Consider the following 14,551-nt stretch of genomic DNA (forward strand, 5'->3'; position numbering starts at 1 on the left):
CTTTCAGAATCTCATAAACATTCAGGACACACTGACTTCGCAAAGAAAGAATGTAATGCAAAAACTAGATGTCTCCAAAGCAGTTTTAGGAATGAATTATCTCAACTGTTCTCAATGGCAGTGGTCTGATCCTCAGACATTACAGCAACTCAGCTTCTCTCTGGAATTACCAAGTCTGACATTTCCGACCAATCATCTTACTCTCTGTACTCTTGGCTTGGGGTTGGTTTTGGTTCTGCTTACTCATAGTTCCTTGAGGCCTCTGTTTCCACATTTTCCTATGTCATTTCAGCTTTTGCTTTCACTATCTTCTTATCCTCTTCCTGTATTTCTCTGTTCGAGTTCTTGAGAAAGAGAAACTGAGTAGCCCAGGTAATCACTCTCATCTCTAGTTGAGCAGACTTAGTGGTACCTCTCTAAAATTTCATTTTTTATCTGTAAAATGGGAGTAACACCACTTAACTGTCTTACAGAGGTGTTGTGAGAATCTGAATAGATAATGTGTAGCAGCCAACACGGCACCTAGCAAATAATGCTCACATGTGAATTCCTTCTTCCCTTTCCCTCAAGTCCATGCATAGTGCATTTTTCTAGATTAGTGGCATTACAGTTACTTAACAAGTATTTGCTGTATGTTAATAAAAACTATGTATGTGTGTATATATATATGTGTGTGTGTGTGTGTGTGTGTATATATATATATATATATATATATATATATATATATATATATATATATACAGAGAGAGAGTGAGAGAGAGAAATATTTACTTAATATATATATCTAGCTATTGGAACTTAGATATTCAGAATAACAATGTAGATATAAAATAAAAAATTATAAACACTTGTTATTTTTGAGTATTTTGTCTCTCTTCAAATACCTGCTATTTTATTATGCTCTCAAGCTTAAGATGGTCTCAGGTCTCCATTCCTGGGTTCCTTACGAAGTTCTGCCAAAACAATACATAAATCTCTAATACACTTATCTGGAAGGCTCCTCTTCCATTCCCTTCCCTCATGTTTGTTCTCCAGTCCACCATGTACCACTCATTCTAATGCTGATTTTGACAAAAGCAAACATTAAATCTATAATTGCCCTGCACATCAACATTTTATGAAGAGGCCACATATACATTTTCTGGTGAGAGAAAATATGAATGTTTTTTGTATCTATTTTTATTTTTTGTATTTATCTGTTTATAATGTATATATTCATAGACATTCTAGTTACGCTATTTTTCAAAATCCAGAAATATTTGAAACGAAGCCAAACAAAAAGTAACCCCAAGTGCTTGAGCTCTGTTATAGGCAAAACAATGGTACAGGCTAAAAATCAGACCTGGGTTTGAGTCCTGCCTCTGTTACTTATTATCAAGCAATTAGGAAGTTTCTAAACTTGGAAGGAAGCACAGTGATATAGATGAGAGAGCTGATTTTACTGTACTTGTCTGCACACGTTGCAGTGGTCCAAATGACACATATGCCCTGGTGTGGCAATGGCGCCCCGGGGAACAGTCTGAGGAAGATGGCAGGAGGAAAAAGCTCAAAGGAACAGAGTCTGTGGAATGGAGCATGGTGGCTGGTAGCAGTATGTCCAGCCTGAGACCAGACAGGAAAGAAACGTAGGGCTATCTCTCTTTAGAAAAGGAGCATGCAGGTACCAGTTCCACATCTTTGATCTAATCGTGGCATTACAGGTAGATAGTTTCTAGTTTCTAGGCTAAGGTAGGAGACAATCATCTTGAATATTGATAATTACTTAGTTTTATAGAAAAATACTTTTGTCTGTTTAACAAGTTATATATAAAATATCAGAATCCTGATGGGGATAGAAAAACATATGCCACGATAATTTTCTTTTCAGAAAATAGGAAAAAGAAAGGCATCTTATGGCATTCTTAATACATATTCTAACCACCAAATAGATCAACAAGTGTTAAAGAAGGAATATTTATAGCATGGGAATTTTTTTGCTACTGGGGGTAGGCTGGGGTTACTGAGGCTGGAGAAGAACTACTTATCCTTGGAAGCCTTAACCGACTGTGAGAACCTGCTGATGTTGGGCAGAGTAAGACAGACAGGAAGCTATCGGAAAGCTCTTGGTGTTTACCTGCCCCCTCTGAAATAATTATTTTTTTGTGTAAGAAAAGAGGACATTCTCAACTTCAGGCTTGGGTTGAAAGAAAGGTAGATGATATGACAGATTTGGGGATGTTAAGGAGATATTTCTGCCAGTATCAGCCTTTTAAAATGTTGCCTGTGCTCTTAAAATGTTTGTATTGAGTATATACTAGGTGATATCAATTCATACATAAACTGTTTAATAACCCCCTGAGCTATGTCCCATTAATGCACTTTATGAACGAAAGAAGCTGCAGAATTTTTATCATTCTGACAATTGTATTTTGGGGAACCTGATAAAAATAAATTCATCATCACTTTGTTATATATTATCTATATTGCTCTGGTTATTCATGTGATGATCTTGTTTCCTAACACAATGACTGGCTCCTTAAGGAAGGTGAGCACTGGCCTCGGGAGACCATAATCACGCTCTGAGGCTCCTCTGTCCACTGTCTGGCTGCATGGCTTGGGCAGATTGCTTAACCTTTACAAATGGGCCGCATTTGTAAAGCAAGGGAGTTGAAGAAGAGGCCCTTTAAAGTTCCTTCCCACTCTGTGCTCCATGGTATCACAGAGGGCAATCATTCTTGTTCAAGTTTACTCTTTTTCACAGCCCTGAACTTAGAGGACTCCCCCATTATAGCTCTTGAACTGTTGAAGAAATCTGTTGTGCTTGTGTGCTTCCAAATCCTGGTGCTGAAAAATCAGCCTTTGGTTCTATGAAGAAGTAGCTCTTGAAGATGAAACTAGACATAAGATTGTAATAGTCAAAGACATCATCATCAATCATAGCCAAGTGACAGATTTTAATCCTTTAATAATGATTTTTCTCATCTTTACAGGTGACAAAATCAAAGTTCTTTACAGAACCTTTCTAAGTAAATATGCTACTTCACTGGGAAATATATTATTAGACCCTCATTAGACTTTCATTTGCTGCTCCTGGAGAAAAGTGTTCTAGATTTCCCAGGATAAGTCAAAAGTTACTTATTATAAATAATAAATGCTATCAGGGGTCCAGCATTGAAGTTAATATATCAAACAGACACATAATCCTAACATATAAGTTTGAATCAGAATTAAAGATAGATTGCATGTACTAATGGACGTTCCTTATATGTAAAGTTAAGCAGCTATTCTTCTAGCTGTTTCCATCATAATTGCATGAGGGCTCTGAGGTCATGTCACAAGGTACATATACTGTCATCTCCATGCTATTATCACATTTACAGGCAAAGAATTCTAGTTTTCCCACAGAAGAATCACTATTTTTTTTTATAAATTTATTTTATTTTTATTTATTTTTGGCTGTGTTGGGTCTTTGTTGCTGCACGCGGGCCTTCTCTAGCTGCGGTGAGCGGGGTCTACTCTTCGTTGTAGTGCATGGGCTTCTCATTGTCGTGGCTTCTCTTGTTGTGGAGCACGGGCTCTAGGCACGCGGGCTTCAGTAGTTGTGACTCGCGGGCTCTAGAGCACAGGCTCAGTAGTTGTGGCACACGGGCTTAGTTGCTCCGCGGCATGTGGGATCTTCCTGGACCAGGGCTCGAACCCATGTCCCCTGCATTGGCAGGTGGATTCTTAACCACTGTGCCACCAGGGAAGCCCAGAAGAATCACTTTTATGGGGTCAAGGTTTTAGGGGAAAGGGATAAAAAAGACCCATATAGTTTCTCTTTTTCCTCAGAAGCTTTCACAGTAGCAAGGTTTGGCCACGACTATATGCTGACTGGGAGGCTTTATCTCTAGAAGGCCAAATGGGGGCTGAGAGAGGTGATGTAGGGATAGGAGGGAAGAATCGGGAGAGGAATGGGGTCAGAAGCCCTGGCCAGCCCTACAGAGAGGGCACGTATCCTCTAGTTGTATCGTTTTGAGACCTGTAAGTAGCAGCAGTAGCTGACTTATAGATTATGGGTCCAAGAAAAGTGAGGGCACCCTATACTATGTTGAAAAACTTGATCTCAACCTGCAGGTCCAATACAGTAGCCACTACAACAGGCAGCTATTTAAATTGAAATTAATTAAAGTTAAATACAAGTTAAAATTCAGTTCCTCTGTCAACATTTCAAGTGCTCAATAGCCACATGTGACTACCAGCTATGGTCTTAACGCAGGTAGAGAACATTTCCATAACTGCAGCAAGTTCTATGGGACAGCATTGCTTGAGAGTCTAGATTATGTGAGAAATCAACATTTAAAACTCTTGAAGTGTAATTATTACTAGGGAAGGATATATTCTATAGTGGTTAAGAGCATAGATTTTGTACCCAAACTTTCTAGACTCAAATCCTGGGTCCAAGCCTTGCTAGCACATGACCTTGGGCAAGTTACTAACCACTCTCAGCCTAAGTTTGCACATCTGTAAACTAAGGATGATGATGGTATAGCTTTTATAAGGTTGTTGTGAGGATTAAATGGCTTAATGTATGTAAAGCACTTATAATTGTTTCCAACACATGGCAAGTGCTATTTAAGGGCTACTTCTTTTTTTTTTTTTTTTTTTTTTTTTTTTTTGCGGTACGCAGGCCTCTCACTGCTGTGGCCTCTCCCATTGTGGAGCACTGGCTCCGGACGCACAGGCTCAGCGGCCATGGCTCACGGGCCCAGCTGCTCCGTGGCATGTGGGATCTTCCCAGACCGGGGCACGAACCCGTGTCCCCTGCATCGGCAGGCGGACTCTCAACCACTGTGCCACCAGGGAAGCCCTAAGGGCTACTTCTTAATATTATTAGTTTCACATTAAAACATACTTCTATAATTTAGTATTATTACCAGGGAATAGACACAACTAGATTCATGTGTCTGATCCTTTCTGTACCCATCTTTCCCCATGAACCAAATCTTTTTAAGATAGGTGAGACATTCTCTTGTCAGCATGACTACATCTGGGACGAGGGGTGAACTCTGCTCCTTACTTGTACAGCAGAATGTCAGCTGCCTGGAGTACTGGGTAGGTGAGCAGGCCCATGGCTCCATTCTGCTTCTCCTTGGCAGTCTTTGCCTGCGGGGGTGGAAGGAGAGGAGGGAAACAAATCCAACATGAACCTAATTATAATGCTAAATTAGGAAATCTTTAAAGCAAGCAAGGGGTGATTTGAAGCCACCTGTAACAACATTCTATCTCAGTTCCTGTTAGTAACTCTGGCCATCTTCTGGCTGGCTTGTCTCCATGCTCCAGCCTTAGGCAGGAATAAGGTGAATCCGCTTCCCCACTGCCCCTTGAAACGATCCTGCACTGCCACTATTTCTTTTTCATTTTATTAAAGTAAGGACATAAGATTTTCTAGGTTCCAAATCAGATAAATTCTAGATTTCACAGGGAAGGTCAGAAAATACCATGAAATTAAATTTCTATAAATTAACATTAGTTAACATCAAATTGTTTGTGGAAACTACCCAGAAAGTCTCACACTCTGCTGTTGACAAAACTGTAATGTTCCCTTAAAATCACATTAAAACAAAACAAAACAAAAAACCTAAAAATCATGGCATTAAAAACAATGAAACTAAGGGAAAACTTCATCTAACCAATCCTAATTATCTGTCCTGAGAGCAAAGTGATCCAACAAACAGTACAGGTGGTATAAACCAAAATATTTCCTTAACAGGGAAGCTGATGGAAACACTGGAGGTGATACTAGAAATATTTAACAACTGGCGAGCACTGGGTGCTGAATGTGAGCCCTAGTGATACTAACTCCCTTGCTGCAGGGAATCTGGCTTTCTGAGCAGAGCTACTTATTAGCAGGAACTATTGTGTGCAGTTCACTGGTAATTGCTTCTAAGGCCTAGGTATACCATATCTTGTAAAATGATAAATGGATATTTTGGTATATTTTGGTGTGTAGATAAGTTTCATTTGTTTAGTTAATATGAATCACTTCCCTGAAATCCAAAGATTCCTGAATGAAATGAACAACTCAATTTATAAATTTGCATGATTCTGAGGACCAAACTCACGTGCTCACAACTCAGGGTTCCCCAAACAAAATGCAGACACACTCTTTGAGACTGGGTCTGAAAACAACAGCTTCTCTCTTTAATCATCTTAATGTTCCATAATTTAGTTACAAATTTTTCTAGTTACTTCAAGTAGTTTCTGGCTTACAGCACTACTAATGCTATAGGCCGTTCATAGGAAATTTGAAAGTTTGACCATACAATTCCTCCAGTACACCTTATTACTACGTTCATGATAAAGGCCAGTTTGCAATGATCATAGGGTAATTATAATAAAAATTTAATTTGGGGGGCTTCCCTGGTGGCGCAGTGGTTGAGAGTCTGCCTGCCGATGCAGGGGACACGGGTTCGTGCCCCGGTCCGGGAAGATCCCACATGCCGTGGAGCAACTAGGCCCGTGAGCCACAACTACTGAGCCTGTGCGTCTGGAGCCTGTGCTCCACAACAAGAGAGGCCGCGAGAGTGAGAGGCCCGCACACCGCGATGAACAGTGGCCCCCGCTTGCCACAGCTAGAGAAAGCCCTTGCACAGAAACGAAGACCCAACACAGCCAAAAATAAATAAAAATAAAAATAAAGGAATTCCCTTAAAAATTTTTTTTAATTTGGAAATGAGCAAATGGGAAAAGAACCCAGTCTTTAAAAATTGCTACTGTCGGGCTTCCCTGGTGGCGCAGTGGTTGAGAGTCCGCCTGCCGATGCAGGGGACATGGGTTCGTGCCCCGGTCCGGGAAGATCCCACATGCTGCGGAGCGGCTAGGTCCGTGAGCCATGGCTGCTGAGCCTGTGCTCCGCAACGGGAGAGGCCACAACAGTGAGAGGCCCGCGTACTTCAAAAAAAAAAGAAAAATGCTACTGTATTAGATTTATAGTCTTTTTATATTAGAATACTGGACCTTGAAACTACAAAGGAAGTGGGGAGGTGTGGAGAGCTCTATTACTTATTGGATGCCTATTATGGGCCCCAGATGCCTCACATCTGTGCTATCTCATCAATCCTCCAAATAACCCTGACCTCTCCAGCCCTGACCCTACCCTTCCTCCCCACTGTTTTGTCCCTCACTGCCCCAATCAAAACCAACCTAGGGGTTCTTAGCTCTTCCCATAGAACTGGAACCTTTCCCTCCTAAAACTTTTTACACTTTGATTGTTTGTTTAACTGTCTGTTCCCAAATAATCTATAAGCCTCATGAAAGGGGCTGCATCCATCCATCCTGGTAACAGCAATACCTCCAGCACTTAGTGTGATATGAGACTAGCAGAAGGCATCACCAGTATTTGTTAATGAAGGAATGACCATAGAAGGCAGTATACCATGCTCTACGATTAAGACTGGCTTTGAAATCCATGTTTTCCCCAAAGATAAGAAATCACGGACTAGTAGAAGCCTTCTACGGAATCATTCACTAGTAACGTGTTACCAGGAGGTCCTTAGACACTATTTTAAAGTGGGAGGGACTTCTCTGGTGGTGCAGTGGTTAGGAATCCACCTGCCAATGCAGGGAATACAGGTTCAATCCCTGGTCCAGGAAGATCCCACATGCCGTGGAGCAACTAAGCCCGTGAGCCACAACTACTGAGCCCGCGAGCCACAACTACTGAGCCCGCGATCCACAATTACTGAGCCTAGGTGCCTAGAGCCCGTGCTCCACAAGAGAAGCCACCGCAATGAGAAGCCCACACACCACAACGAGGAGTAGCCCCTGCTTGCCCCAACTAGAGAAAGCCTGTGTGCAGCAATGAAGACCTAACGCAGCCAAAAAAAGAAAAAAGAAAAAAAGAAAAAGTGGGAGCATTTCCCATTAAATCAGTTCTTATAAAAGGATTTCAGCGTTCAGTGTTCAGCTTAGCATTGCCATATTACGATAAAATGGGAACGTCTTGCCCCAAACCAAAATACGGTAGAGAACATTACAAAATTTTGTTTCTAACTCCTGGCAGGTAACGATCCGGCACCATCACCAGTACCTCCTATTTAGACACTGCCACATTAAAGCTCTGTCTGTTTCTCTCTGCAGCATATGTCAAGCCTTCTAAATAGGAAATAAATGGCCCTGAAAATATGCTGGGAAGACGCTTGATACTGATATCAGTGTTGACATAGTGGCGGGCCACCTACCCTCAGGTTATCCAATTGCAAAAATACATGGGAGTAAAGTACTTTGAATTGCCCAATTTATATTTCTCTGCTGAACTTCTTAGAAAAAGAACAGGCTTAATTTTTCTGTGGGTTTGAACTGTTGCTTGGACTCAACTTGTTTAAATATTAAATAAAATATGTTGTCTCTTCTCCCCACAATGAAAACATTCTGGCCTTAATGCCAGTTAATTCCGGTGGAGGCAACTTCAGAGTCCAGTAATCCAGAAATGGTGATTGTTAATTAGAATGTGGCACGTTCAAAGTCATTACCAAGTCTATGTAAAGGTCACTCAGGACCGACCATGCACAGATAAAATCAAATAATTAATAAGCTGGATATTTTCATCCAGTTTTTCAGTTGGAAAGAATCTTAGAGAACCCTCTTACTATCCGTTTCATACCCTGAGGCGGTGAGGTTAAAGATGCTGGTCTAGCTAGCCGCTAGAGTAACAGACCAGGGAGGGCAGCAAACTCAGGATTCCCGGAGCCTAACACAAAAATAAATAGAAAGAGGAAAAATAGCTGCACTGGGGACTGAACTTCTTTCTGTTTATTAATCAGATCACTGGCATTTACCTTCCACTGGTGTAAATGTTGTAATCGGGGTAGTCTGACCATGCAGGTAAGGATCCAACTTAATTGTGTGTGTTCAGACACCTGAAGAAATAAAATAGAATATTAACAAAGGTGGTCAATATCTTCTTGCATATAAGGCAAAACCAAACAGACAACAGGTATTACCTTGGCTAAAAATACCCCAAATGAGGGTAATTAAAAAAATTAAGGGGCTAATTCATAATGCATAGAATTTTAGACGAAGAAGACATCTTCAAAACTAACCAATACCATTACTAGTTTAGTGTTTAAATCCTCTTCACAACATCCCTAGCAAGCAGCTGACAGTGAGAGGGTTTCATTATGTCCTGAGGCATCTATTTCAGCACAGGGCATCTAGTCAATATTTTATAATAACTTTGTATGGTGTGTAATCTATAAAAATATTGAATCACTATGTTGTACACCTAAAACTAATATAATATTATAAGTCAACTATATGTCAATTTAAAAAGCCAATGTAATTAAGAAGACACACACACATGCACACACACACACATGCACGCATGCACACTGGTCAAATCCTCTCTAAACGAATTCTAAATATATGAAAGCAGCTGTAAGATCTTAATGTAAATGGCAAAGAAAGGTACTGGACTTAAAGACTGAGTCCTTTAGACCCAGAGGAATTTGAAATTTAGGAATCACTTTATCATCTGAAAGCATGTTTTTAGGTAGTTTCTATTTCTTCCTTTTTTTTCTTTTTTCTTTTAAGAAGAGGTTTAGTCAACAAGAAAATATAACCTTTTCCCAATTTGTTTTTGTTTTAACCAAATTCAATCAAGTCACCAAATCTGGCAACAATTGGGATGATTCTTGGGTCCAGGCCAGGTTCTAATTGGTGACCTAGAATTTAAGGCCTATGCATCCTGTTTCTGGACCCTGGGGATTCCGAGCCCTTCATCCATTGTGGCTTTTTGTGTGTGTGCCCATCTGATTTCCTTAAAAAGCAGAGGCTGTTGCCAGCTCTGAAAAGTGGCCCCAAATGTGTTCTTTGTGGGTTTTGCAAATGGAACATAAAGGAATGAAGCTGAATCAGCCCAGGCCTATTTTACTAGCAAGGAATCGCCATCTGGCATAAGATAATTTCTCGTTTTTTTTTCCTCAAGTCATGGAGAGGGAAGAGCTGTTTTTCACATGTTTGACAAGGAATCGCTTTTAAAGTTTTGCAAGTCGCTGGGTTGAATCTGTCATCTTTCTTCCAAGAGGCATTTGGGATTCATTGAGGGCAGTGACTTTGACAGCACTGTCCATGCAAATTGCTAACTGCTGCTGTAAACAAACAGCTATCAGACAGAAACAGTAACCCTGGATGGAAGCAAGAGGATTATAGTTGCTTCCAATCACCAAGCAAAACACATTCCCATTAGAACTAATAAAACAAGAGCTGTTTTTTGACATGAAGAAGTAGGAGAGATTTTTTTTTCTTCTTTACTGAATTGGGGAAAGGAATAAAAACACAGAATATAACCATGGACATGTGGAAAGAGACAAGATGATTTCTTTCCTTCAACTAGGGCTCAAGAGCTCAGCTTTGGTGATATGCAAACAGCTACCATGATGTCTCCATGAAGTCAAGTATTTTCCAGTAGCTTTTTATTTGGCTATATGGAATGAAACTTATTGAATATTCTGCAGAGATCTTCCTGGTGTTTCCAAATAATGTGGCATTAATTAATTCAATTATCCTTATTTGGGAAAAGTAAGTAAAAGGTCAAAGGCAATTAATTTTCACAATTTATCTATAATATTATAATTTATAATATAAATTAATATATCATTAATAATTATACAAGAAGGGTAGTACACTTTAGGATTTAGCTCTCTTAATTTATTCATATTCATGGCAACTGCTTGGAAAAGGTCAGACTTCTATCTGGAGAAAGGTGAAAATGGTATTAAATATAGTACATTCTGCCTTATGTTGTGAAATCACAAACAAAATAACAATATAATCTGGTTTAGCCACAGAAAAACAAAAGCATGGAACAATAAGGTGGTCTGTTGACCATCCACAAACAAGTCAGCAGTGATTTAAGATTTCTGACCTCCTAATTATAACAAGTGAAGATATATGTATTCTTCAGCTAACAGCAGTTTTGCCCATCTTGTTCACTGTTGTAAAACAAGAATCTGGCACACCGTAGGTGCTCAATAAATATCTGTTGAATGTATGAACAATAACAAAGGCTGCAGAAAGAATGGTTAGGACCAAAAAGAATCCATTAGATTTAGCAATGGACTTGTTGGTGATCCAGGCAAAAGCAGTTTCAAGGGAGTGATTGGGATGAATGCTAAATCTGTTACAGAGGGGTGGGTTGAAGCATGACTAGGAGGCAGAATATGAAGGCAGACATACAAGAAGTATAGCAGAGTGGATAAGAACTCTCTCTCTGAGCTTAGGCTACCAGATCTGAATGCTAGTTCTGCCACTCAGTAGCTGGGTAACCCTGTGTAAATGACTTAACCTCTCTGTGCCTCAGTTTCATCATTTATAAAATGAGATTAACAACAGTATCCACCTGACAGTGCTTAGTACAGTACCTAGCACACAGTAAGCACTCAGTAAATGGTAGTTATTATGACTATAGATAACTTTTAGGAAGACTCTTTTAACTTTTTATTCTGAGATAATTATAGATTTGCATACAGTTGTAAGAAATAATACCAAGAGATCCAGTATGCCCTTCACCCAGGTTCCCCCAGTGGCAACACCTTGCATAAATATAGTGCAATATCACAACCAGGAAATTGAATTTGATACAATCCATCCACCCTATTTAGATTTCACCAGTTTTACATGTACTACTCATTGTGTGGGTGTATTTAGTTCAATGCAATTTTATCACATGTGTAAGACATTTCTTTTTTAAGGAGTATAGAAATGAAGGTAACTAGTAGGGATTAAGAATAAAAATTTTGTTTTGTTTTTTAAGGTGGGATAGACCTACATCTTCCACTGAAATAGGAGGAGGAAAAATAAATATAGATGAGGATCTATCTTGTGGGATAGGAGTGGAGAGCAGAAAGTGAGAGAACTTCAACTCTAATGGGTTCTGTTATCTCTGAAAACAGAAGACAGGGTGATTGATTAGAAATAAATGGGGTAAGAAATATACTCAGTGGAATTGCTGGGTTTGAAAGGAAGGAATAAAAGATATTTTGGAATAGAGCTGTATCAGACTTGATGCTTTGCTGGTGTTTTTGTGAATGAAAGAGGACAATCATCTGTAAAATACACTCATGGGGAAACACTGGTATTCTTCAGGGTAGACTAAAATGTTCTGCCTAAATATTTAAAATTTTTTTTAAATTTGCAGAAAAACTTAAATCAGTTGATTGCATCTTTCCTTTGGTCAGTAAGGATTTTTAATACGATCTAAAAAGTACTAAACATAAAGCAAAAATCTTGATAAATGAAACTACATTAAAATTAATGACATCTCTTTATCAAACACCACCATTAAAAGAGGGAAAAAAGGCAAGTCACAGAGTGGGAGGAGCTATTTGCAAACCTATACAGATTATACTGGTACACAGACTATGTAAAGAATACCTACAGGGCTTCCCTGGTGGCGCAGTGGTTGAGAGTCCGCCTGCCGATACAGGGGACACGGGTTCGTGCCCTGGTCCGGGAAGATCCCACATGCCGCGAAGCGGCTGGGCCCGTGAGCCATGGCCGCTGGGCCTGTGCGTCCGGAGCCTGTGCTCCACAACGGGAGAGGCCACGACAGTGAGAGGCCCGCGTACCACAAAAAAAAAAAAAAAAAAAAAAGAATACCTACAAATTTATAGGAAAAAAGCAGATAACCTTATACAAATTAGCCAAGTACATTAAATGCAAATTAAAGTCATACTGTGATACCACTACACCCTAACCAGAATGATTAAAATGAAAAACCCAAAATACTGCCAAGTATGGCAAGGATATTGAGTAAACAGAACTCTTACACAGTGCTGTGGGAATGTAAATTGGTCCACCAACTTTGAAAATTGACTGTATCCACTAATGCTCAGCATTCATATAACATATGACCCAGGTATTCCATTTCTAGGTATATACCTAACAGAAATGTTTACATATGTTCACAAAAATATCTGTGCAAGAGTATACTGTAACAGCCCCATATTGTAAGTAATCCAAATGTCCACCTACAGAGAATGTATAAATTGTGGTATATTCACTCAACGGAATACTACAGCAATGAGGAAGACTGAATTACATTTAACAACGGGAAAGAATCTCACAAACATAATGTTGAATGAAAGAAGACAGACATAAAAGAGTATATACTAAATGGTTCAAATTATATTAAGTTTAAAAACAGGTTATCTTAGGGAAGGGATGTTTAGTGATTGGAAAGGGGCATAAAGAGCAATGCAAGTTACCCATGTAACTTGTACACGGGTGTGTTCAGTTGGTGAAAATAGGTAAAAGGCTTGTAAATCTAACCATACTTGGCCTTGAATAAAAGTTAAAACATTTCTGGTGTTTAAAATAAGGTGGAGGGACTTATGGAATAGCAGAGCAACAACCTCTGAAAATCTGTTCCTCCATAAAAGCAATGAGAACACAAGCAAAAATTGTCAAAGTCAACTTTTACAAAACTCTGGAAAATTAGCCAAAGGCTTGCAATAATCTGAAGAGTATTTATTTAAGAAAAACATCCAAATCCCAGTAAAAACAGAGAGCTTTGTGGCATTTTAACTTGCCCGATTCCCATTAGCCTCTCCCCATATCTGTGGTAGTCATGAAAAGAGCAGCCTAGCAGCCACTGGAAGGAAATATTAGGGTTTGGAGCTCCTCATAAAGATCCAGCCCCAGAGAAGCATCACTACTCGACCTGACAGCTCTCCATTTGGAAAATGGGGAAAAGCCCCATTTGCAGGGCTGGCTATTATTTGACCTGATTAGAGCTCACTCAGTGGGAAAAGCCCTAGCCCTAAGACACTTTTCAAATATAATCATCAGCAATGATTTAATATTACAGCTGCCTGAGGTGCTGATACCAGAAGGAGAAAACAAGAGGCTGTCTAGAAAGCTTAAGGAGAAAAGCTGGGAAATGATATGCTTATAGAGTACTTTGAAAAGACCTGACACATTCCTGGGCCTCCAGCAGGCCACAAGTATGTGCACAGCTGTGCACACGTCCAGAAAAGATCTAAGAAGACCCTAATCTCTTACCTCTAGCTCACCTTGAGGCCCTGTGTAAGCCCTTCAGCAAAGGGTTGAAAATATAGGACCAAAGCATTTAGACATTTCTGCTCAATCATTATCTGAGTACTAAGCTAACCCAGCAGAGACTGCAGTGGCCACACATGACTATGAAGACAGACTTTATAGAATTGCTGCAGAAAAGTCACTGAGTAAACATAGCAACAACAAAAATGAATCCTAGGTGGTGGGTGGAGGGCAGATTTCACTAGTGAATTGCCATAAACATTGAAAAAATTAATACCAATTCTTCACAATCTCTTCCAGAAAAATAAAAGATGAGGGCACACTTTCTTACTCATTCTAGGAGGCGTGTATTATACTGAAACCAAAACCAGGCAAAGACATCACAACAAAAATAACTATAGGCCAATGACATGAACATAGATGCAAAAACCCTCAACGTAATACTAGCAAATTAAATCCAGCAACATATATAAAGAATTACACAACATAATCAAGTGGGATTTATTCCAGAAATGCAAGCTTGGTGTAACAT

General features: G+C 39.6%; 1 protein-coding gene across 4 annotated transcripts in view; it reads right to left on the minus strand.

The window, feature by feature from the left end:
- WARS2 (tryptophanyl tRNA synthetase 2, mitochondrial) overlaps positions 1–14,551 on the minus strand; it is a gene marked incomplete at both ends in the record, with an annotated part of 83,000 nt that overhangs the window by 9,958 nt on the left and 58,491 nt on the right. For 3 of the 4 annotated variants that reach the window (XM_079697628.1, XM_079697627.1, XM_079697626.1), the window contains 2 exons: positions 5,039–5,124; positions 8,799–8,879. In XM_079697628.1, coding sequence (XP_079553754.1) covers positions 5,039–5,124; positions 8,799–8,879 — 167 coding nt within the window. The remainder of the gene's footprint in view (positions 1–5,038; positions 5,125–8,798; positions 8,880–14,551) is intronic. The other variant, XM_079697629.1, reaches the window with a different exon arrangement.

This window comes from Hyperoodon ampullatus (genome assembly GCF_949752795.1).
Source record: "Hyperoodon ampullatus genome assembly, chromosome: 2".
In the NCBI taxonomy this organism is placed as follows: Eukaryota; Metazoa; Chordata; class Mammalia; order Artiodactyla; family Ziphiidae; genus Hyperoodon; species Hyperoodon ampullatus.